The 26743-nt window shown below is 44.9% G+C and overlaps 1 protein-coding gene across 1 annotated transcript in view; it reads right to left on the bottom strand.

Moving 5' to 3' along the window:
• The window catches only part of LOC132385582 (importin subunit beta-1), a 44119-nt gene extending 18179 nt beyond the window's left edge, over positions 1-25940 (bottom strand). The window contains exons 1-11 of the mRNA XM_059957747.1: positions 25538-25940; positions 25401-25459; positions 14624-14806; positions 13373-13573; positions 12384-12536; positions 11648-11707; positions 11467-11556; positions 10501-10611; positions 7209-7310; positions 1493-1717; positions 578-769 (exon numbers count right to left, since the gene is read on the bottom strand). Of these exons, the coding sequence (XP_059813730.1) occupies positions 578-769; positions 1493-1717; positions 7209-7310; positions 10501-10611; positions 11467-11556; positions 11648-11707; positions 12384-12536; positions 13373-13573; positions 14624-14806; positions 25401-25459; positions 25538-25592 (1431 nt within the window). The 5' untranslated portion in view covers positions 25593-25940. The remainder of the gene's footprint in view (positions 1-577; positions 770-1492; positions 1718-7208; positions 7311-10500; positions 10612-11466; positions 11557-11647; positions 11708-12383; positions 12537-13372; positions 13574-14623; positions 14807-25400; positions 25460-25537) is intronic.
• Between the last annotated feature and the right edge of the window lie 803 nt (positions 25941-26743).

Raw genomic sequence — 26743 nt, forward strand, 5'->3', positions numbered from 1 at the left:
ATAAGATGCTTGTGATGGTTTGTGATCTTAACCTTTCATCATCTGATACTACAGATGGAATCAATAACAGCCTTAGGATCAACTTGCTAAAGACAAAGCCAGCTCTTGGTGGTGTTTGACACCTGTACTCACTGACTTCCTCCAATGTATCACACATTTGTCAAATATAGCCGGGCATAAAATGACATTTGCAAATAATGGACTTTACAAATTTTAACCACACTTAAATACAAACGACTATTTCAAAAATTAGTAGATTAACCTCCTCAAAGTTCATGCTTAGAATAAGGTACAACTCATGGCTGATAATGGTAGAAAGTGTACAGCCGACATTGTAGATCCTCTCTGTAGAAATAACTAAAATGAGCATGAAAAGGAAGCGAGCCACAGTTGGAAGTTATTAATATCAGCATCTGTCTGTCACATCCTCTTCTACAACTAACAGAACTGAACTGGGCAAGTGGCTTAAAACAATCAAACCCTAGCTTAAAACCACTTATTTGCAGTCTTCAAATTTTGAAATGAAACCATGAATCAGTAGCTGAACTTTCTGACACTAAATTAACTTGTAACTTACCCAACACACATTAGAAGCAACTCTAGGTTCAGCACCTAGGCCTTCAATGAGACACTGTAGTAATGGAGCAAGATATACGTCGTTGATGGCAGCTTCCGGAAGCAACTCACAAATCCGACCCACTGTCCACGCTGTAGTATCCCGAACCACAACACTAGGATCCTTCATTAGCTCGATCAGCGTGGGCATCGCCTTCAATCAAAAATGACACACCAAGGACATTTAAAAAATGACTAAACTGCCAAATATTTGCTTTTGGCAACATTTAAGTGAGAAATCATAAGACAAAGGAGCAGAATTAGGCCATTCAAGCCACCATGGTCAATATATTATCTTTCTCAACCCCATTCTCACTAGAGGATATCACTACTGAGAAGACACCTTGCCAACTATGGTGCCAACTGGACAGAGCTAAGGTGGCACTAGACAGCTCATCTGCAGAAACAGCTTATTTCTACCTTTAATGTCTTTCTTTTTCCTTTTCAAGGTGGATGGGGTTCTGTTGAAGACCCTGACCTGGAGCTGCACTTAAACTTCAGTTCCTTACGATGTTGGCTCCTGCTCTTAGGGTTCACCGACTGCGTGCCTTTGGGATTCCAAGGCTTTGCACCAGTCTGAGAAAGACCTCAACTCTTTAAAACAAGCTGCAGTGCAAAATTATGAGTTCTCAATTAAAATCATCACGTCTTCACTCAAATACGTTTTCCTCAGTTATCTGATTTCGTAAGTCATGTGCTTTATTGCCTAATCTGGTAATACTCTTCAAAAACCTAAGCAAATTTTACTGAAAGTCAGCAGCACACATTGCTAATACCCAATGTTTATAACCAAGCCACAGCAAAATTTCAAAGCACAATATTTGAGACTCATAGTTGCCATGACTGAAAATACAAATGCAACAGGATGTACTGCTACCTGTATCACTAGTGGTTTAAGCTGATTGGGTTCAGGTCCCTCCAATATAGAGCCAAATGCCATCACTGCTGCATCTCTGTATCTCCAGTCTGGATTTTTGATGTGTTCCTTAATAAATGGGAGTATATGTGGAACGATGTCATCTTCACAACAGGTTGCAAGTAACATGAGACAAACACCAGCAGCTTTGCATGGATTCCAATCATCATCGTCGTCATTTTCATCCTTGCAGAGAAAGGACAAAATTAAAGAGCACTGTCGCAAAGCCAATGGTCTACATCAAATGATATGGATCTTCTGAATCAACGATATAGGTCTGTAGTCTAGTGTAGTTTTTTTATGTTGTTTTTACGCAGTGCAGTGTAGCTTTTGTACTGTTTCATGTAGCACCATGGTCCTGAAAAATGCCTCGTTTTTAATGCGTACTGTACCAGCAGTTATGGTCGATGTGACAGTAAAAGTGATGACTTGAAATTTAACCATGGAGTTACAAACAATTAAGACTATACGTAGAAATACACTTAACAGTATTGGTCCATTGAATTGATAAAAAAGGTTGGGAACCCTTGGTCTTGGACCACTATTAACAAGCAGCTCCATCATATGCCAGCAATACTCCAACTAATAACAGGTAAACACATTAACATAAATTTGGAATAACTTGACAAAGTTTAACTGTTCTTAAAGGTGATGGTTTAATTTATTTTTCAAGGGTAGCAGTTTCTCATTGGTCAGCTTCAAACCACTCTCCTGTCATCCCTTCAATCTCCTGCCAATTGGTAGGAGATACAGAAATATCTCAGCCAAGACAGCAAGACCCAAAAACAGCTTCTTCCAGGTCTATTGTGCAGCTGAATGATACTACACACCAGCTCACCGACGGCCTTTGAGTGTTATGGACTAAAAGTCATTTGATACTTGTAAATATCAGATTTTTTTTCAAATTAAGCTGTCCCTCATGCACTGTAGATACCTGTTTTGCATGGACTAGAGTAGCACCACAATCTCATTGTCTTGAGCATTCTATTAGCCAGAAGCATTCACAAATAGTTTAGGTATTAACATTTGTAATAAGCCAAGTAAAATGCAAACCGGTTTTAAGGGGGAAGCAGTCAGAATTCTGAATTTAAAAAAACAATTATCAAGGCAAGAACATACTAATGTCACCTGCTTTGCAGTTCTTTGCTACAGAATTGTATTTATACACCATTTGGAACCTTAGAAAAACCCAAACAGATCTTTGCAGCCTGGATACCCATGAAAAAAGCAAAAGGAAGCAATTAGCTGTCCTGGGCCATATCAGGACCGTCTCCAATTAGGATAAATACACATTTGGCATCAAAATGAAAGTATGTTCCATCCTTCCACAAATAATCTTAGTATAAACAAAAGTAAAATATAGAGCTGATTGCAGCCTGGATAATTCTCACCAAGTCAATAGTTTCTGTTAAATTAATCAAATATTATCCAACCCTTAAAACCAACAAGAATGTTATTGAAAGAAAATGGAGCTGGTGTGCTTTACATATGTCATATTGAAATATAAACTTAAAATTGAAAGAAAAACTTAATACACAAGAAGACAAGCAGACTGCGAGTGAAGGGATTTTTTTTTTAACTACTCGGGGTAAAAGAGGTAAGACTGCGCATGATGTCAGCCAGTACACCGCCACAGCCAGCAGGTGAGCAAGTGATAGGGCTTTGGCAGTAACGGGACAGGACGAGGCGAGGTGAGGTAGGTTTAACTGTGTTACTGCAGAAAGGAGGAAGTATGAGTGTGAGGCCAGTTTTCTGTGCTCGGTGTCAGATGTGGGAGGTCCTGGAGTCTTCCAGCCTCCTGGATGGCCATATCTGCACTCGGAGTGTCGAGCTGCAGCTCCTAAGAGACCCGAGTTAGGGAATTGGAGATGCAGCCCGATAATCTTCACCTGGTCAGGGAGAGCGAGGTGGCGATAGAAAGGCAGGTGGTCACACCGGGACCACGGGAGACAGACAAGTCAAGAGAGGGAAGGGGAAGACAGAGTCTGGCCCTGTGGCTCAGAAGGGTAGGGAAAGGAAGAGGAAGGCAGTAGTGATAGGGGACTCTATAGTTAGGGGATCAGACAGGTGATTCTATGGACGCAGAAAAGAAACTCGGATGGTAGTTTGCCTCCCAGATGCCAAGGTCCGGGATGTTTCGGATCATGTCCAAGATATCCTGCAGTGGGAGGGAGAACAGCCAGAGGTTGTGGTGTATATTGGTACCAATGACATAGGTAGGAAAAGGGAAGAGGTCCTGAAAAAAAAATTACAAGGAGTTAGGAAGGAAGTTGAGAAGCAGGACCACAAAGGTAGTAATCTCAGGATTACTGCTGGTGCCACGCGAATAGAATGAGGTGGAGGATAAATGCATGGCTGAGGGATTGGAGCGGGGGCAGGGATTCAGATTTCTGGATCATTGGGACCTCTTTTGGGGCAGGTGTGACCTGTAAAAAAAAAGGACCGGGGTGGTTTGCTAAGACTACTGGGGAGAGTTTAAATTAGAACTGTTGGGGGGATGGGAACCGAACTGAAGAGACTGGAGAAGGGGAGGTTGGCTCACAAATAGAGAAAGTTTGTAGACAGTGCGAGAGGGAGGATAGGCAGGTGACAAGAGAAGGGACACACTCACACTGAAGGTTTGAGATACATCTATTTTAATGCAAGGAGCATTGTGAACAAAGCGGATGAGCTTAGAGCGTGGATCAGTACTTGGGAGATATGATGTGGTGGCCATTACAGAGACTTGGATGGCTCAGGGACAGGATTGGTTGCTTCAAATGCCAGGTTTTAGATGTTTCAGAAAGGACAGGGAGGGAGGCAAAAGAGGTGGGGGCATGGCACTGTTGATCAGAGACAGTGTCACGGCTGCAGAAAAGGTGGACACCATGGAGGGATTGTCCACAGAATCTCTGTGGGTGGAGGTTAGGAACAGGAAGGGGTCAATAACTTTACTGGGTGTTTTTTTTATAGGCTGCCCAATAATAACAGGCATATCGAGGAACAGATAGGGAAATAGATACTGGAAAAGTGTAATAACAAGAGTTGTCATGATGGGAGATTTTAATTTCCCAACTATCGATTGGCATCTCCCTAGAGCAAGTTTAGATGGGGTGGAGTTTATTAGGCGTGTTCAGGAAGGTTTCTTGACACAATACGTAGATAAGCCTACAAGAGGAGAAGATTTGGTATGGGAAAATGAATCTGGTCAGGTGTCAGAACCTCAGTGGGAGAGCATTTTGGAGAGTGATCATAATTCTATCTCCTTTACAATAGCATTGCAGAGAGATAAGAACAGACAAGTTAGAAGAGCGTTTCACTGGAGTAAGGGGAATTATGTGGCTATCAGGCAGGAAACTGGAAGCTTAAATTGGAAACAGATGTTCTCAGGGAATTGTACGGCAGAAATGCGGCAAATGTTCAGGGGATATTTGTGTGGAGTTCTGCATAGGTACATTCCAATGAGACAGTGAAGTTATGGTAGGGTACAGGAACCGTGGTACAAAGGTGTACAAAGGCTGTAATAAATCTAGTCAAGAAGAAAAAAGCTTACAAAAGGTTCAGAGATGAGAGATCTAGAAGACCTCTAATAGGAAGGAGCTTACGGAGGAAATTAGGAGAGCCAAAGGGGCCATGAGATGGCCTTGGCGGGCAGGATTAAGGAAAACCCCAAGGCATTCTACAAGTAGGTAAAGAGCAAGAGGATAAGACGTGAAAGAATAGGACCTATCAAGTGTGACAGTGGGAAAGTGTGTATAGAACCAGAGGAAATAGCAGAAGTACTTTATTTCAGTAACTGAAAAGCTAGAGGATGTGCTGGAGCTTTTGGAAAGCATCAAGTTAGCTAAGTTGCCTGGAGCATTGAGAGGTTCCCCAGGCTACTGTGGGAGGAGAGGGAGGAGAGGGAGATTACTGAGCCTCTGGCGATGATCCTTGCATCATCAATGGGGACTAGAGAGGTTTCGGAGGATTGCGGAAGTTGTTCCTTTATTCAAGAAAGAGAGAAGAGATAGACCAGGAAATTACAGTCTTACCTCAGTGGTCGGTAAGTTGATGGAGAAGATCCTGAGAGGCAAGATTTATGAACATTTGGAGAGGCATAACGTGATTAGGAATAGTCAGCATGGCTTTGTGAGAGGCAGGTTGTGCCTTACGAGCCTGATTGAATTTTTTGAGGATGTGACTAAACCTATTGATGAAGGTAGAGCAGTAGATGTAGTGTATATGGATTTCAGCAAGGCATTTGATAAACTACCCCATACAAGGCTTATTGAAAAAGTAAGGAGATATGGGATCCAAGGGGACATTGCTTTGTGGATCCAGAACTGGCTTAACCACAGAAGCCAAAAAGTGGTTGTAGATAGGTCATATTCTGTATGGAGGGCAGTTACCAGTGGAGTGCCTCAGGGATCTGTTTGGGGACCCTTACTTTTCATGATTTTTTATAAATGACCTGGATGAGAAAGTGGAGGATTGGGTTAGTAAGTTTGCTGATGACAAATGTTGTGGATAGTGCGGAGGGCTGTCAGGGGTTACAATGGGACATTGATAGGATGCAAAACTGAGCTGAGAAGTGGCAGATGGAGTTCAACCCAGATAAGTGTGAGATGGTTCATTTTGGTAGGTCAAATATGATGGCAGAATATAGTGTTAACGGTAAGGCTCTTGGCAGTTTGGAGGATCAGAGGGATCTTGGGTTCTGAGTCCATAGAACACTCAAAGCAGCTGCACAGGTTGACTCTGTGGTTAAGAAGGCGTACGGTGTATTGGCCTTCATCAATCATGGAATTGAACTTAGGAGCCCAGAGGTAATGTTGCAGCTATATAGGACTCTGGTCAGACCCCACTTGGAGTACTGTGCTCAGTTCTGGTTGCCTCACTGCAGGAAAGACGTGGAAGCCATAGAAAGGATGCAGAGGAGATTTACAAGGATGTTGCTTGGATTGGGGAGCATGCCTTATGAGAATAGGTTGAGTTTTCTCCTTAGAGCGACGGAGGGTGAGAGGTGACCTGATAGAGGTGTATAAGATGATGAGAGGCATTGATCGTGTGGATAGTCAGAGGCCTTTTCCCAGGGCTGAAATGGTTACCACAAGACGACACAGGTTAAAGGTGCTGGGGAGTAAGTACAGAGGAGATGTCGGGGCAAGTTCTTTCACTCAGAGCGGTGAGCGTGTGGAATGGGCTGCTGGCAACGGTGGTGGAGGCAGATACGATAGGGTCTTTTAAGAGGCTTTTGGATAGGTACATGGAGCTTAGAAAAATAGAGGGCTATAGGTAAACCTAGTAATTTCTAAGGTAGGGACATGTTCTGCACAACTTTGTGGGCCGCAGGGCCTGTATTGTGCTGTAGGTTTTGTACGTTTCTAACTATATTCCCAAAATGGGGAAAGAAAACTGATGGCATTATAGAGCAAACTTCAACTTGCTTCAAGGAGGCAGCCTCACATCCAAAACCAGCATCTGAGCTGATCTAAGTGTATAATTACAGCCCAATCTTAATGAGAAAGACCAAGTTTTACAAATTCTTCCAAAATATAAATTTGTGCACGTTTTCAGTTATCAGCTGATCAGAGTATAAATACACAGCAATTAACTCAGCTGTGAAAGTTTGCTGTTACTCATATCAAACTCTAGCACATAGAAAGCAATCAGCACAAAATCAGATACAAGTTCATCTGAACCATCTTAGAATTACCTGTTTAGTCAAAGTTTGAGTGAGAATGGGTACCAAATACTGCAATGCTCCTTTTGCATAGAATTTGCTTGTATGCTCTGGAGGCCTCCCTTGTTCTGCTGCCTGCGCAAAGGAAAAATCGATACAAATTACTCCAGTATAATAAACCAAGCTCAGAACACACCTCTTATATCTAATGCAACTCTGAATCTAAAAAAACTTTCACTTTTACACAGCTTATCAAATAAAGGACACGCACAACATGCTGAAGCAACTCAGAAGGTCAGGCAGCATCTGTGAAAACAAGGAGACGTTTCGGACCGAGACTCTACATCAGGACTGAAGAGGGAGGGGGCAGGGGCTCTACAAAGAAGGTGGGAAGGAAAAGACTAGTAGGTTCCAGGTAAAAAACCAGTAAGGGGGAAGATCAAGGAGTGGGAGAGGGTAAGCAGGAAAGGTGAAGGAGGAATGTAAGGGTAAAGCTCTACGGGTAGTAGAAGGTGGAATCATGAGAGAGGTGAAAGGCAGCTGGAGGAGGAGGAGGCAGTGTGAAACTGGGATGGGGGAAGGGAGGGGGACGGAATTACCAGAAGTTGGAGAATTAAATCTTCATGCCAAGGGGCTGGAGACTACCCAGACTGTATATGAGGTGTCGCTCCTCCAACTTGAGTTTGGCCTCATCATGGCAGTAGACATATGAAGCAGAGTCGAAGAGGGTGGCAACCGGGAGATCCTGTCTGTTGTGGCGGACAGAGTGGAGGTGCTCGACAAAGCAGTCCCCCAATCTGCATCGGGTCTCACCAATGTAGAGGCCGCCGCACCGGGAGCAATAGATGATCCCAACAGACTCACAAGTGAAGAGTTGCCTCACCTGGAAGGACTGTTCTGGGGCCCTGAATGGTGGTAAGAGAGGAGGTGTAGAGACAGGTGTAGCACTTAGGCTTGCAGGGATAAGTACCAGGTAGGAGATCTGTGGGGAGGGACGTGTGGACCAGAGAGTTGCTGAGGAAATTATCCCTGCAGAAAGCGGAGTGGGGTAGAGAGGGAAAGATGTGCTTAGTGGCGGGGTCCTGTTGAAGGTGGTGGAAGTTGTGGAGGATAACGTGCTGGATCTGGAGGCTGGTGGGTTAAGGACAAGGGGAACTCTGTCCTTGTTCTGGTTTCGGGAGGAAGGGGTGAGGGCCGAAGTGCAGGAAAGGGAGGAGATGTGTGTGAGGGCATCATTGATGATGACAGAAGGGAAACCACAATCCTTAAAGGGGGCATTTGAGATGTCTTGGAACAGAAAGCCTTATCCTGGGAGGAGATGTGGCAGAGACAGAGGAAGTGGGAATAGGGAATAGCATTTTTGCATGTGACAGGGTGGGAAGAGTTATAGTCGAGGTAGTTATGAGAGTTAGTGGGTTTATAGAAGATGTCAGTGGACAGTCTCCAGAAATGGAGACCGAGAGATCAAGAAAGGGGAGAGAAGTGTCCGAGATGGACCAAGTGAATTTGAGGGCTGGGTGGAAGTTAGAGGCAAAGTCAATGAAATTGACAAGTTCAGCACAGGTGCAGGAAGCAGCACTAATGCAGTTGTCAATGTAGCGAAGGAGTTGGGAAGCAGTACCAGTATAGGTTTGGAGCATAGACTGTTGCACATAACCAACGAAGAGGCAGGCATATCTGGGGCCCATGCGAATGCCCATAGTTACACCCTTGGTCTGAAGAAAGTGGGAAGAGCCAAAAGTAGTTATTAAGGGTGAGTACTAATTTCACCAACCGGAGGAGGGTGGTGGTGGTGGGGAACTGGTGAGGTCTATTGTCCAGAAAGTAGTGGAGGGCTTTGAGGCCTTCTTGATAAGGGATGGAAGTGTATAAGGATTGGACATCCATAGTGAATGTTGTTGTGCGTGTTGATTTGACCCCAGCACCTGCAGGGTATTTTGTGTTATCAAATAAAGGCTCTGCTTTGGCTGAACAGAACTTAACTGCAGTTTCAGTGTGGCGCAGCGTGCTATGATACTTTATATACCTGAAGTCACAACTTTCGGCTTATCTATTGGTGATGAGGACCTTTCACCCCAAACTGGTCATGCATTCACGCAGTCAGTGGTACAAAAGATCATCAATACACTGCATGGCCAGTTTTCAGTGGCTTGTGACTAACCAGCATTGCCGCCTTTATATAGGCCCTTCCAGCTCCTAGAGCCATGTCGCCCAGCAAGCCCCTGATTTAATCCTAGCCTAATCACAGTACAATTTACTAATTAACCTACTGACTAGTACATCTTTGGACTGTGGGAGGACCCAAAGGAAACCCACGCGGTGACAATGAGAACACAGCAGCAGGAATTGTACCTGGGTTGCCTGTACTTAAAGCACAGTACTAACCACTGCACTACCATGCACTGACCCTTTTGTATAAACACTTTCCCTTGTCACCGGAACAAAGTAGGTAAGCATGTCAAAGAGCAAAATAGGCAAAGACACCCTGAAAGTAATAAAATTCTTGTTTGAAAATTGAAATTTGCCTCCTATATGAGAATGTCTCAGGAACAAGCAAAGAAATTTTGAGAACAAACAATGATCACCTCTTAACAACCAAGCACACTTCAAAATATTTTACAACCAAGTAGAAATTCTTTACAGTAACTGCAGCAAAATTAAGGCTGATTTATACTTGTGTACAGGCTATGCTGCAGCTCTGATTTTCACTTCTGCGTCGCTCTATGCCGTAGCGAGCATGCATTGGTGTGCGCCAAAATGCTAGTTGGTGGTGGGGTTTCTATGCCACTGTGTTGAGTTTCTTCATGAGACGTGGATGAGGAAATGCATTTCAAACATTTTTGCATGTCGGCACGTAGATTTGACAATTTGGTTCATCTATTTCATATGGGTGTACGCACAGCCTGCAGACATGGCGGAGAAGAAGCAACGGGAAATGCAATGCTACCAAGCGGACCAATCACACTTGTTGCAGTCTGTGTCACTACGACGTGTGAACAACTTCTCTGGAGAGGTGCACGTCACCCTACTGTGCAGGGTATGTGACACCTACGGCGCAGATGCGACACACAAGTATAAATCAGCCTTTAGAATAGAGAAATTCTGTGCTCCCAAATTCGAGGGATTAGTATTTTGTCAGGACACAGGAGGCTGTGCCCTTCCAGTTTACAAATAGTTCCAGAGGCTCTTTTACATCCCATAAACAGGACATGGCTTAACATTTCCAGGAGCTTTCCTAGCATAAAATTTTATGCCTCTGTATCCCCACAGAGGAAAGGCAGAAAGAATTAAATCCAATGCATCTTTTTGTAACATTAAAACACACCTCAGAAGCTTCAATAGCCAGATCCATTTCCTCATCACAAACATTGGACCAGAACTCAATTCCTTGTAGGGCGACTTCATCAATATCACTCTTCATAGCTTCAATGGTAATCTTTGAGATTTCAAAAAAGCAAAAACATTTACTGGAAAATACTAGCAGAAAAGGGATGACAAATAATTATCAAGATTTATACATAAATATTTTCAATTGCATACTGAACATACAGTGAAACATGGCCCATACTAGATTTTAGTCTACGTCTAAATGAACAGGCTTCACTGCTTGTGCACAAGGATTCATTGACAGGAAAATTTCAATAATCTATCGAGTGCTGTAAATCCCAACAGTTCAGCATCTAGCTCATTGGGACCTCACAAACAATTTAAACTTACTAGAGCCCTATTTCCCATGCTCCCTTTAGAATCTTGTGGTTCACTGTTCTACACTTTCTCTGTAGCTTTTACACTGCATTGATATTTAACTTTATTCTACCTCAATACACCGTAATGCAGGGGTTGTCAACCTTATTTACGCCGTGGACCGGAGGTTGGGAAACCCCAGTGTAATGATGTGATCTGTATGAAAGCAAGACAAGGTTTTATAATGAACCTATTTCCCACAATACTAAAACAGAATACTGAATCCAGACAGAGCAGCATCCCCATCACATGCTATTTTCCCTACCTAAACTCTATCCCATATCTTGGACCTTTTTGGGTAGTGGTTTGTTAATTTTGCAAGGATGAATTTCCACAACCCAAGCATCACTGTAGTCTGAAAAACCTGTTCTGCAAAGCCCCAATGGTCGCTGATTTTCAGATACTCTAGATCAGGAGTTCCCAACCTGGGGACCATGGAACCCTTGGTTAACGGGGGATTTAAAAAAAAGTTGGGAACTTCTGCTCCAGTTACTAAACTAGATTCTGCCAACAGGGCAAAGCAATCTGAAATGGAAATTATACTTACAGCAAAAAGAGCTGGACCCATGTAAGTTTCCATATACTGGTAATATAGGGACATGATCTTCACCAAATTTTGCAAGGCAGCCACTCTCACCTATTAAGATTCAAACATCAAATTCACTGTATGGAAGTATTTACCACTGAAATCTCTACCACTGCACAGAACTTAAGACAGTCGCACTTACCCTCGTATCAGGGCACTGAGTTGCTTCACAAACTACTTGCATAATAAAGTGCCTCTCAGACTGTAAAAGAGAAAAACATCTGTAAAGACACACAAACTAAAGAACGCAGCTGATGTATAACAATACTTGGTAAAGAAATTGTGAGGTGAACTTGAGAGCCAAAGAAATTCATGGAAATAAAAAAGTACACTGGTTTCAGTACACTTGTACTCTGCCAACTACACTTTATAAATATTTTTAAAGAAGCACCAATGTATAAAAGCCAGTAACTTTCATTAATTTAACCAAAGGGAGAAAAAAAAAACCAATAATCAATGAAACAAGTCTGCCCCTTTCTGCATTTATCTTTAGTCAATTTTAAAAATTTAGATTTTAATCTTTACCTTCTTCCCAATTTGTTCAAATAAATGTTAATTTGGGGTTAACTATTTCATTCCCACTCACTCAAATTGCATTACACTACCATACAGAGAAAGGTTTTAGTCAGCATAACCTTACATAGCCTGCAAGTCTCAGTTTTATTTCATTGAATTTCATCAGAAGAGCAGCGTGGTGCATGAATTCTCATCACAGACTTGAGGCCAGCAGCCAAATGTTATTTAAATGGAAAGGGGGAAGACAAGGGGGTAGTGAAGAGGGAGATGGCCAAACATTTATGCTTGATTGATTGGCTAGATCATAATCAACCAGACACCCTTGTTTGTCTGGAATGCTGACCATCTTCATAGCATCTTACCTCTTTGTCAAAGTTAGCTTTAGTGAATTCCAAGGAGTTGAGCAGTGCATTTGTCGCAGCCAACTTTACATTGTTGCTGGGCTCCTCCTTGCGCATTCCTTGAATGATTGCAGTAAGGATTTCATTGGACTTATCCTGTAGTTGTTCAGGATCCTGAAAAGTCAATAGTTGCTTAGCATTTCCTAGCCCACAAAAGAGGAAGCCTTTAAAATTCATGCAGTGCTCTCCAATTGCATGCTAACTACAATTATTGATGTTAACTGGTTATACCATTCCAACCCCCGCCCAATAACTGACACTTTCTTACATCAGTGACATTAAAAGAAATGCTTGAATGTTATGGAACACACAGCTCATAATCAACAAGTTTTAATTCTGATGAAGAGTCTTGGCCCGAAACTTTAGCTGTTTATTCCTTTCCATAGATCAGGGTTTCCAACTTTGTTTATACCATGGACCCCTCCAATTAACCAAGGGGTTCACGTTCATGGACGCCAGGGCTAGGAAACCCTGCTGTAAATGCTACCTGACCTATTGATGTTTTTCAACATTTTACTTAAAAATAATCCCTCTTTATAATTTATGTGCCTGAGGTAAACACTGATTGATCATCCCAAACACCCTAGAGAAGTCCTCCAAGTACTGCAGCTTTCAGTACTGGTATTCCTATAATTCAGTTGTTCCAAAATTTAGACCGAGCAATGATAAAAAAACAAACTTGTACATTTCCAAGCGAGGAATCAGTGCAACTTGAAGGCAAGGCTTTTTATGGATATATCCACATGTTATAACCTGGGCTGTGCAATTTGAATAATTTGCCAAATAAGTGCACTTCACTTTTAGATAGTACAGAATGCAGACACGATGGTTGGAATACTAATCAAGTAATCTACTGTCACATACCATACAAAAATGTTTATTGAATAGGAACTTCAAATTCAGGGGAAAAAGCCAAGCTGCACAGATACAACTACAAGGTAAGTACTCACGATATCCTGGCAAATGTAGCCAATGGCCTCCAAAGTTGCCTCTTTCATATGTTCGGTGCTGTTAGGGTTTGTCACGTTTGCAACTAGGTGAGGAATGAGCTCAGGCCATTGCACAACGGGGATCTCCGCACACGCAATTCCAGCAACACACTGAGATGCAGAGCTCGGCCTGTAAGTTTCTGTTCCCAGAGTTTGCAAAACCTGTGAGACAAGTTAGACATTAAAAATGAATTCAGTTCTTCAGCTAAGTATTCACAACTTCAAGGACACGTTTCCACAGGACCTATGAGCATTTTTTTAAGCAGTAAAAATACCCATCAGCCTTAAGAATATACTAGCACAAACTATGCCTTTAATTCCTCCACAGCCCCAAAGACAACTAGCACCACCCTCCTCAGGAACCAATGCTTGAAAGATTACTACGTAGGCAAGTCACTTGAGAGCTGGAGAGAAAACTGAAACTAAAACATTAAATCAGAAAAGAAAGTGAAATCAAAACAGGTTCTACATCATTGAAGTTTGATGTACAATAATCTCTGAAAATGTAATGTAGCTATAATTTTGCAGCAAGCTTTTGATATAAACCAATATTCTACTATCCTTCATATTGTAGAGTTCAACATCCCACAACATAAACACTGCATTATATCAAGGAAGAGTTGCTCCATATCCTAATATAGTACTGAAGCTCAGATAAAATACTGCTACGACTGTACATCAAACAGGCACAGAAAGACATCTCCAGAATGTTTCAGATCCAAATTATTTGTACATAAGTAACCATAAACTAGCTTAATACTTGACTCTGAACTGGAGTCACACACCGACTTCAGTTCTTTGTGGGAATGGGACCCGCTCTCAGGGCCTCACGACCTGGCCTAGAAGACTAGCACACCTTCGTGGCTCTGGAGGAGAGCTGATTCAAGTGCTGCTGCTGCCAACTGATGCGCTGTGGGAGAACGGAAGATCAGAGGCAGCGGGCTTGATGCTGGCTGTGTGCTCAGAAAGTCTTAACACCGTAAACAGTGAGTTTTGTTATGTCTCCCTTCTTGCTGTGAAACGGGGATATCTCTTTTTCCCTGATTAGACTTTGGGGTATGCTGAGGCATGCAAAAACTTCTTCCTTGTCCAAATTATTTTTATTACTCAAATGTTTGGACTAACATCCACCCACTCTTAACCCATACACTCCCATAAGAAATCATGCACAGTAATATTTGTTAAACAGTCATCATAGCTTCATTAACTTACGAAGTTTTTAATTTCTCGACGAGCATTGCTGTCAATTGCCAGCCACCTTTGCTGATACTGTGTCTTGACATCAAGGTCCTTAGATGTTAAAGAATTTTTGATTTGTAGACCAGCTGCAATTCGAGCAACCTGACTGTTTCCTGGGTTTGCTAGTACTTTTGACAGTTCCACCAAGAAGGTCGGCTGTAACAAAATAGGAAATATTATTTCAGCATTTATAATGTCTATCATGTCCTACAATAATTCTGATTCAAGAGCTTCTTTAAACCTTTTAAGGCATTATGCACAATGTCACTGATACAAGGCAGACAGTAAACAGGTGATTAGTATAACCAGAATATACACACTTAATGCTAGAAGCCAAGACCAAATCCAAGCCTCACTTTGAATATGTAATACACGTACGATAGCAACACCTAGGGATAGGTAGTGTTGTGGCGACCCACTTCCTAGCGCACTCGAACTGGCTCACAAATAGCCAGCGCGCCGGCACAAAGGCCAGTCCCAAAAGGGCGCCAGGTCTGCTTCACTAACAAAGGGAAAAGCTCGTGCGGGACTGTGAGTACGTGCCTACTACAGCATCCGCGCCTGGGGAGGGCAGGATCAGGGAGGCTTTAAAAGTGAAGCCGCGAAGTTCAAATAAAATCTTCTTTAACTGCAGTTTACCAACTCCATGACGTAATTTCAGCACACCGCTACAAATGGTGACCCTGACAGTCCAAACGATATTTGGGCCGAAGATGAACGACACCACACCTGTTTATGCAGTTTCATTGAAACTGCCAAGCTTCTGGACGCTGTGACCTCACCTATGCTTCCAGCAAGCAGAAGCCCAATTCCACCTTTGGCAGATAACCTCGGAGGACGCACATTACTACTACGTGGTGAGCTCCCTCGACCAGGAGACAGCCGCCCAGGTTAAGTTCATACTGTCACCCCCGGAGGACAGCAAATACACGGAATTCAAAGCCCTACTCATAAGGACTTGCGGACTCTCACGGCGCGAGCAGGCTGCCCGTTTACTGCACCTGGATGGCTTGGGAGACGGAACTCCATTGGCTTTAATGAATGAGATGTTGTCTCTGGCCGGTGGACACACACCCTGCCTCATGTTTGAGTAGGCATTCCTAGAGCAGCTGCCCAAGGACTTACGCCCGCTGCTGTCTGACGCAGATTTCAGCGACCCCCGGAAGGTGGCAGCCCGGGCGGACTTGCTGTGGAAAGCCAAGAAGGTGCACAGATCACCAGGCCATGCTCCCAGCAGCAAACCAGACCCGGCCCGGCCAGAGAGCCCGCTAACCCCAAAGGCAGGGGTGGGGAGCCCAATGAACAATGGTGCTTCAACCACCAGCGGTGGGGCGCAGAAGCCCGCCCTGCCAATTCCCGGGAAACGCCAGGGCCAGCTGCCGCGGATGGCTATGGCGGCTAGCCATCAGGATAGCCTCCTGTATGTGTGGGACAAGTGGTCGGGATGCCGATTTTTGGTCGACACCGGTGCCCAGATCGGCGTCTTCCCTCCGACGAATTACGACACCCGCAACAGGGCACCAGCCCCCCCCCTGAGGGCCATGAACGGCAGCACAGTAAGGACCTACGGCACCCGTCAGGTGCAGCTACAGTTTGGCTCCAGCCGGTTCACGTGGGACTTCACACTGGCTGCCGTAGCCCAACCGCTTCTGGGTGCGGATTTTTTGCGGGCTCACAGCCTACTGGTCGACCTACCCAGGAAGAGACTGGTCCACGCCAAGACCTTTCAGACGTTCTCCCTGGGTGCAGCCCAGTTGCTGGCCCCTCACCTCAGCTCCATCACGCTGTCCAACAATGACTTCACCAGGGTCCTGGCAGATTTCCCATCGGTTCTGGCACCACAGTTCACAGCAGCCATGCCCCGACACGGCGCACACCACCACATCCCGACCCAGGGACCACCCCTCCACGCCCGTGCTTGAAGGCTTCCCCCGGACAAGCTCCGGCTAGCGAAGGAGGAGTTCAAGAGGATGGAGGAATTGGGGATCTTATGGAGGTCCGACAGCCCATGGGCCTCCCCCCTGCACATGGTGCCCAAAGCGACGGGGGGCTGGAGACCATGCGGCGACTACCGCAGGCTGAACAAGGCTACCACACCGGACCGCTACCCTGTGCCGCACATTCAGGATTTTGCAGCAAACCTGCATGGCGCACGGATCTTCTCCAAGGTAGACCTCGTCCGAGGGTACCAACAAATCCCGATGCATCCTGACGACGTCCCCAAAACAGCTCTCATCACCCCGTTTGGCCTTTTCGAGTTCCTCCGCATGCCATTCGGCCTGAAGAATGCTGCACAGACGTTCCGGCAGTTAATGGACGCGGTGGGACGTGACCTGGACTTCGCGTTCATCTATTTGGACGACATCCTCATAGCCAGCAGCAGTCGTCAGGAGCATCTGTCCCACCTCCGTCAACTCTGCGCCCGACTGAGTGAATACGGTCTAACAATCAACCCAGCCAAATGCTAGTTCGGGCTCGACACCATCGACTTCCTGGGCCACAGGATTACTAAAGATGGGGCAACCCCTCTGCCAGCTAAGGTAGATGCAGTCCGCCATTTTCTCCAACCCACCACAATCAAAGGCCTTCAGGAATTCGTGGGTATGGTAAATTTCTACCACCGCTTCCTCCCTTCAGCTGCCCGAATCATGCGCCCCTGTTCACCCTGATGTCGGGTCTGGGCAAGGACGTTACCTGGGACGAGGAGTCCGCCGCCGCTTTCATTAAAACAAAAAAAGCCTTGGCAAATGCCGTGATGCTAGTACACCCTAGAATGGATGCCCCTACCGCCCTCACAGTGGATGCATCCAACACGGCAGACGGTGGGGTACTGGAGCAACTCATCGTGGGTCGCTGGCAACCCCTGGCGTTTTTCAGCAAACACCTGCGACCACCCGAGCTCAAATACAGTGTGTTTGACCGGGAACTGTTGGCGCTATACCTGGCAATCCGGCATTTCAGGTACTTCTTAGAAAGTAGGCCCTACACCGCGTTCACAGACCACAAGCCGCTTACCTTTGCCTTCACGAAGGTGTCCGACCCCTGGTCGTCCCGCCAGCAGCGCCATCTGTCCTACATCTCTGAATACACGACAGATGACCGGCACGTCTCGGGTAAGGACAATGTTGTGGCGGACGCGCTTTCTCACCCTAACATTCATGCCCTTTCCCAAGAGGTAGACTTTGAGGCGCTGGCAGAGGCGCAGCAGGCAGATGAGGAGATCCCGAGTTACAGAACTGCAGTCTCCGGTTTGCAGCTCCAGGACCTCCCCGTAGGCCCAGGTGAGAGGACCCTACTCTGTGACGTCACCACCGGCCAGCCCCGTCCTGCCGAACTGGCAGCGCCGTGTTTCCTACTCAAGTCATAACTTGGCGCACCGGATGGTCTCCAACAGGTTCGTTTGGCACGGACTCCGCAAGCAGGCCAGTGAATGGGCCAAAACGTGCATGCACTGCCAGACGGCCAAGGTGCAGCGGCACACCAAAGCACTGCCGCAGCAGTTCCACCCCACCCACCGGCGTCGTGCAGAGCATGGCACCTCCTCACTATCATGGACCGGTTCACCAGATGGCCAGAAGCGGTCCCGCTCACCGACACCACCTCCGAATCTTGCGTCTGGGCACTGATCGCCACCTGGGTGTCCCGCCTTTAGTATACCGGCCCACATTACCAGAGGCGCCCAGTTCACCTCCAGCCTGTGGTCAGCTATGGCCAACCTTTCGGGGACTCAGCTGCACCACATAACTGCCTACCACCCACAGTCGAACAGCCTGGTGGAGCGTTTCCACCGTCACCTGAAGTCGGCTCTCATGGCCCGCCTGAGAGGAGCTAACTGGGTGGACGAGCTTCCCTGGGTCCTACTTGGCATCTGCACAGCGCCCAAGGACGACCTGCACACCTTGTCGGCCAAGTTGGTGTACGGCGCACCCCTGGTCATCCCCGGGGAGTTCCTACCAGCCCCAAGGGGGCAAGAGGAAGATCCCGCAGCAGTCCTGGGCAGATTACGCGAGAAGCTCGGTAACCTGGCCCCCATACCCACTTCACAGCATGGGCAGAACCCGACCTGCGTACCCAAAGACCTGCAGAACTGTAAGTTTGTGTTTGTACGAAGGGGCGGGTATCAGCCACCGCTGCAACGGCCCTACGAGGGGCCGTTTACGGTGCTCAGGAACAATGGGTCCACATTCGTGCTGGACATTGGGGGGAGAGAGGAGGTTTTCACGGTGGACCGACTCAAACCGGCCCGCGTGGACGTGGCGCAACCGGTCGAGTTTCCAGCACCGCGGCGCAGGGTCCGACCTCCCAAACAGGGTCCGGCCCAGACTGTGGACATTGGGGGGGGGGGGTGGTTATGTGGCGACCCACTTCCTAGCACACTCGAACCAGCTCATAAATAGCCAGCGCGCTGGCATAAAGGCCAGTCCCAAAAGGGCGCCAGGCCTGCTTCACCAACAAAGGGAAAAAGCTTGCGCGGGACTGTGAATGCGTGCCCCCTACAGCATCCACACCCGGGGAGGGCGGGATCAGGAAGACTTTAAAGCAAGGCCGCGAAGTTTGAATAAAATCTTCTTTAACTGCAGTTTACCGACTCCGTGTCGTTATTTCAGCTTTATTTCCGTTTAAAACAGAACCCACAAGTCTTTAAGTACAACACCAGTGCTGCTAGAATACATCTTAAAAGCTAAATCATGTAAACTATATCCCAAATACTTAATCTCACAAGAGATCGAATACTAAAGTAGTGATCATCAATACTGATATAATTACTATCGAGTTAATAAAGGTTGAACATCTGGAGAAGTATGCCACTCAGATTTGTCAGTACAGTAGAGCATTACACTCACTTGTTGCATTCCAGCTAGTTACATGCTAACATTTTTTTTAAATGCCAGACCTAGAAATTTTTTTTACACTTGATATCAGAATACAGCACTGCAGAGATACAAATATTATGTAAGTAATCTGCTCCAAGAGAAATAATGTTTCAGATGTTGCAGTGGCTCACACGCTAAATGTACTCCACTGAGATCCTAACCCAAACTCTAGTGTATTTCTAGATCACCAACAAGTGGCAAGGATAGGCTCACTCACCTCTGCCCCTCAATACAGGTGCGACCCCCCACCCCCCCCAGGGCTGTGACCCGAGTCCCCTCCTGTACTTCCTTTTGAGCTGTCACACACCTTAAATCTGCTGATCAAATTCACAGATGACATGACTTCGAAGGTGACACCCTGACACAGCAGTACCAAGGTAACAACCTCTCCCTCATTGTGCAAAAAGAGTTGATTGTGGATTACAGGAAAAACAGAAACAGGTTCACTCTGATCAGCACTGAGTCTGCAGTTGAGAGGATGAGTAGTTTCAAGTTCCTCAGTATACACAGCACTGAAGATCTCACCTGGACTGTACATACCAGCTGTGTGGCAAAAAAAAGCACAAAAGCAACACTTCCACCTCAGGCGACTGAAGAAGTTCGACACGAGCCCCCAAATCCTCAAGACTTTCTACAGGGGAACCACTGAGAGCATCCTGACTGGCTGTATCATCTCCTGGTACGGGAACTGCACCAATCTTGATCGCTGGCCATTGCAGAGAGTGGTATGGACAGCCCAGCACATCTGTGGGCATAAATTTCCCTCCATCGAGGTCATTTACAGCAGCAGGTGCATAAAGAAGGCCTGGAAGATCATCGGGGACAGCAGTCACCCCTACCAAAAACTGTTTCAGCTGCTTCCATCTGGCAAATGGTACCGCAGCATTAACGTCAGGACCAACAGACTACGGGACAGACTTATAAATTCACATGTCTCTACTTTGCAGTCATAACAAATTTTTACTTCCTCACGTTGTGGGATGGATGCAAGATTTTAAATAACTTCACTAATTCTACAGGTTAGAAAGATGAAATAAATCCTAGACAAGCAATGGGTCTTCTAGGAAATTAATGAAAACTTTGGCAGCTTAGTGGACATTGGAAGATGACTATTGTAACAGCAATTTAAACCCCACTAATTGGATAATTTGCATTTAAGTAAAAATTTACTTTGTGTGTCACAAAACTCAACTGATTCATTCATGAGCTTTAAATTATTACATACTTCTATTAAGGGAGACACGTGGGGTGCACATTCACAAATACCCGAAGGCTGTAAACCCACACAAACCAATGACAATTATTAAAAGATGAAACTTGTAAAAAGTAAATCTGACCTTTATAAACACTGATGTGTCCCAGAGCTGGGTATCAAATTTAGTCTTTGAACACTTAAACAAATTTGATAGAATAAAAAATAAATACTTCAAAGAGGAAGAATATAAAACCACGGGGAGTCAAGTTTAATTAACTACAGCAATGGACAAAATAACCTTCATCACTAGGATTTAACTGGTTTTTATCTAATGGTCTCAGTGAAACTGGAGATTAGGAACAATGACAGTGATCCATACTATAAAATGCAACTCGACTATCTGGAACTACAGTAAGTATTTTCAAGGCCAGCTACTGCATGGTTATAACAAAATACCAATACTAGGTTTTAAACTGAATAAATGCAATTGCCTTGCTGCTCAAATACATAAAAGACTGCATTCCTTTCATCATTGAGTTAAAATAAAGTTAATTATTCAAACCTGTATTTTAAATTCATTGCTCTACACACAATATTAGTACATCTTAGCAAATTCAACTAAAACAAGCTTACAAACACTAGCAAGTTGAATTCAATACTGCCATTCCCATTATAGTTCATACTACGACAAAGACATCCACAAAGTACCTCTAGAAATCTAAGTTACTTGACAACGATGGGCAATATACCTTTATTGCTGCTCCACTGATCAGGTTAACTGAAATCATTGTCTTATTTCTTAAAAAGACCATTTAACACAACTGATTACAAAGATAACTGGAACTAGTGATACAATGTGGAGTAGATCCTTCCAGCCAAACTGCCATAGCAATCCCACAACCCCAAATACACCCAACCTAATTACAGAACAACTTACAATGACCAACTCACCTACCCACTATGTACTTGAACTATGGGAAGAAACGGAAGCACCCAGGGAAAACTGATGCATTCCACAGGGAGGACTGCATTCCCGAATGGTGCTGGAATTTATACACTGAAACAGCCCAAGTTGCAATAGTTATGCTAACCACTGTGGCACCCAATTACCAATGACTGTGATTAGTGATGACACTGATTCATAAACAGTACTTGTTCTGTTTTTAAATTAAAAAGAAGTACTTTCACTAAAGAAAGTGTTTAACAGAGAAGCATTGATTTTAAAAATCTGGGTATAATTGATGCCCAATGAGATCTAGTTATTAAAAGAGTGCAGGTGCAGGAAGCAAGTATGAAGGAAAAGACATCTTACTGCAATAAAGGGCCTCTGAGACCAAACCCAGAGAATTACAGTTTTAGTCACACCTAAAAAAGGATTATTATACGGGAGTGAAAGTTTCACAATAGACAAACAGGCTTGTTTGCAAGAGCTAAAATCTGAGGTGCATTGAAATGTTAGAATGTTTAAGCTTGATGAGCTGAATGCAGAGAAAAACTTTTCCTCTCAGAATCAAGAACAAAAGGGTCAGAGTATTCTAATTGGTGTCAAGAAATTCCTTTGTTCATAGTGAATCTTTGGTATTCTCTTCTTCCAAGGGCTATGACAATATTGAAGGAAAATAAAAGGTCACTGAAATCTACACTACCAGATGAACTTGTGTGCTTATGCACCAAAATTTCATTATTAAAGCACTTCACTTTCAGTGATGTGCTTTCCGATGAAAAGACTTAAAATTGCCCAAATATAATAAGCTAAAGGTTCTTAAAATGTACTAGTTGTAGACATCTCAAACTAGTGAAAACCCTTGCAGCAAAACTATGCACGTACAAGTGTATCACCCAAAGGGTAGATACAGTTGGGAGTATAACTATTTTATAGCTGCCAGTGCTGCATTAGGAACAGCATTCACACAGGCAGAACAACAGTGCACTGAGTCAGACAAGCCTTCCCTGCAGCTCACTTAGGGCATAGTGTCACTGTTGAAGGCTAAATCCAAAGCTGTGTCATAAAATCAAAGCTGGAAAGACAGACAGTCACCTTGCTTAATTAACTTATTGATACAAGCAAACTATACAGCAATGGGTTTAATAATCCAGGCCTGGGGTGGAAACAAGATTACAATCTGGAAATAAATTGCATTCTCAAATTCACAATACCTGGGTGACTTAATGAAAGGCCAACTGGATGAACATGTTGGTTGGCTCAAAACTGGAAAAAAATGGTGACAAATTGACATAGTTAAGGTTTCCCATGTCAAACAACAGTACATTAATTGAATGAATTCATGTCCTTTTGGAAGACAGAGCTCTTGGTACTTTACCTTTTCCAAACTCTGCTATTCTGAAGATGACAAATAAGTATATTGTTACCCATAAATCTCTGCATTTGGATATCGAAGGGTTTGGATCAATCTTCGCCTGGCATCTGGTCCACAACCATTCCAACTTGGGTGGCCCTCAGCTGCCATTGCCAGGTGGAATCCTTGAAGCTTGCAAGCCTCCACACAATGTCAATGTGTTGGTCCAGGTCATAGAGTTAGGAATCAAAACTAATTAACAGTGTCCTTCACCTTTAGTGCTTCATCAAGTATACTCTGGCAAACCAGTTTCTAAAATAACTACCTCTCCTCAGAGCAACATTAGGAACAACTTGAATTTATTTAGTACTTTTGATGCAGTTGACAGTAAATTTATCAATTTATCAATTATGTCACCATATACAACACTGAGCTTCATTTTCTTGTGGTCATACGCCATGAATCTATTAAATAACTATAACAAAATCAATGAAAAACTGACCAACCTGGCGCTGTGTTTCATGATGACGTGCTTGCTCAATGATAGGGAAGGTTTTAACCGTGACATACTGGGTCGTATCCACTACTTTTTAAATAGGATTTTCTGTTCAAGGACATTGATGTTTCCATACCAGGCTGTGATGCAGCCAGTCAATATACTCTTTCAATACACATCTGAAACCAAAGTTTCAGACCTCATGCCAAATCTTTGCAAACTCCTAAGGAAGCAGAGGTGTAGTGAAATGTCTCCAGTACTTCACAGAAAATAAAATAAAATTTGAGATTTTTTTTAAAAAAAAGGAACCAGAGATTCCATGAAATATGTTGCAGAGTTTATGATTCTGACTGCTGAAAGGCATGAAGCAAAGCTGGGGGATGCTCAGAATTGAAGTTGATCAGTGATAGAACTGCACAGCAACGTTTAAAGATTATACACATGGGCGGGTTAGGACACAGTAGTTTTGAATAGTGTAAAAGAAATAGTGTAGAGCATGGGAAACTAGTGAATACATTGGAATAATTAAATCTAAAGCAAAAAACATTTTGATGTAATATGGTCCAGCAACTATGGTCTATAGATACCCGTCTAGCCCAAGCCAAACGTAAATGTCTTTTCTGAAGGGGAAACTTCCTGACACTCATCCACTAACCAAATAAAAACTCAAACAATTTTCATGATCTCACAAAATTATTTAAGAAAGCCAATTAATCACTTTAGAAGATTTGTTACATTGCTTAAAACTGTTGAATTGGCTATGAAGATTAATTCACTCACTCAGCATAGGCAAATTTGGGAGCCACACTACTGCTTTCAAAAGCCAAGTTACTCATTCATCCAACACCTTGAACTTCTCCAGTTTCAAAAACATGTTTTAATCAGCATTTGCTGTTTAATATTTTTTTTAAACTTAAAAATCATTATCAACTAAAGCTGAAAAAACCTTCAACACCCTGACACACCCAAGAAATAAAGCAAATGATCAAGAGGAGCAGAATCCATTTGATTCCTGGTGACAAAGTAATTCCATCACTTGCAAAATAATCAGATCTGAACACAATCTGGAAGGAATCCTAAGTAAGTGAACTTGAAATGAAAATTGGATCAATGCATCAACCATGGAGTATATAACGGTAGAAATCTTTCAGGAATCTACCATATCCAAAGTCCCCCCCCCCACATAAAAAAGTTGAACAGTGCAAATAAAACTGTTTTCAATTCATCCATTATTTGTATGACTATCACGCTTCAGGCTTAAATAGGGTCGTGTTATAAAATGCACCGCATTTTAATTAGGAAGCCTAACATATTGAAGTGAATACCTACAAATACTCAGCCAACCACAAATAACACAAAATGGATCCAAATCTTTGAAATAACTGCGAAGGAGGGGAGTGAAAGCACTGATGCTTTATTGAGAAGTACACGCCGGGCAGGGTCTTCAGGCTTCCTCGGCCGGCCCATGCGCTCGGGGCCTTGGCGATACCCAGCTTCCCTTCCCATCAACCCAACTTGACGCCAACGGAAACCCAACCCCTCGAGCGCGCGGCGATTGGACAGGGCTGGCGACGGCGCGGGCCCAACTCGCGTTCCAATTGGCCACGTCTCGCTGCCAATTAGAGCGACACAGCGGCGCCGGAATCCGGCCAGCACGTTAGGCTGCACTTATACCCCCCCCCCGCCCCGTACACCTCCCATCCCCCTCACCATTCGCCCCCAGTCAGCGAGACGTTTTTTTTTGCGCGAGCACCCCCTCCTCCCAGGGTTTTCGTGTCACATCAAATCGAATTATAAAAAAAATTTAACAACCGGCGTCCGTTCCCTAACCCTCCGCCCCCACTTTCACCCATTCAAAGGAAAATTGAAAAAGGAACGTAACACTGACCAGATTCTCAACAGCCGCCTGTTCCAGAAACTTCTGTGCCGCCTCCAACTCACTGCGGTCTGAAAGTGGAATAAAATGAAAGAGGATTAGCCGTGAGGAGGGAGGGTGGAGATCGGCGGGGTCGGACTGGCGCTCACCTGGAGAGACTGTTTTCTCTAAGATCGTGATGAGCTCCATGTTAACGAATCTCATGTGTGGAAAGGAAACGTCGAGCTTCGACTCAGGCAGAAACGGCCATCAATGGAGGGGATGAACAGAGGCGAACCCCGGGGCTGCTCCCTCGCCGGTCGGCCGCTCCTCACACGCCGCCTCACGCCTTCACCCGGCTCCGCAGCTGCGCAAAAGCCGAGTCCCGCCAGCGGCGGAATGATATACCAGCCGCCCCATAAACCGCCTGTACTAACTAACGCCTCTTCCCATTGGCTGTACCGACACCCTCGCGTCAGACGCTCAACCGTCACCGCTGCAGTGCGTCCGCTGTGATTGGTCTCTCGGCTCCCACTGTCCGCGCCTACTCTAGCTGCTTTACCCAAATCCCCCGCCTATTGGTGATTTTCCGCCCTTCGAACCGCCATTGCCAACTAACAATTCGTGCGACTGGTTGAGCCCTTTTTCTCCCCACCCAACAACTGCGATAGTTATGCCACGCAGCGCTCGATTGGCTAAGTGACTCGATGGCCTGCCTTTCAACCGCTACAGCTATGTAATCTGAAGGTCGATTGGTTGAAAGGAACACTCTAAACGATCACGACGCAACTTCGACCTTACTTAACTGGCGCCTAAATTTCAAATCTGGAAAATTCTCTTTACCCGGCTTCATATTTTGACGATGGCCTCACTACCCTACGTAGTTATCTTCACTCAATTTTATAAAGCGTCCAATATGTCTGGGCTATTTCACGCCCGAAGCTTCTCGCTATCCCGCTAACGCTGGCCAATCGGAGGGAAGCTCTCATGCGAGTTCCGTTGCGCGGCGGCTGGAACAATGACCGTCCGTGCTCGAGTAGTTTCTCTGATGGATGGGGGAATTCGTAACCGGCATTACGTAAACCCGTGGCGGGTGACGGATGGGTCTAGAACAGAACTATATTTCGTGGCGCGGTTATACACCCAGACGATGATGTGAGTGCAACGGTGTTCATTTGTACTTCCCGCCTGTTTCCAGGGAGATAACTGGGCGCGGCCTCCGGTGCAGGAGTGTGGTGGATAAGGTCCACAGGCAGTGATAGTGTTTCTGTTCACATCGATAGGCAGTGTTTTCCCTCTCACTCTCCACATCCACTGCCAGTGCTTCCCCCTCACTCTCCACATCCACTGCCAGTGCTCCCTCTCACTGCCAGTGC

This window comes from Hypanus sabinus, assembly GCF_030144855.1.
Source record: "Hypanus sabinus isolate sHypSab1 chromosome X1 unlocalized genomic scaffold, sHypSab1.hap1 SUPER_X1_unloc_11, whole genome shotgun sequence".
Lineage (NCBI taxonomy): Eukaryota > Metazoa > Chordata > Chondrichthyes > Myliobatiformes > Dasyatidae > Hypanus > Hypanus sabinus.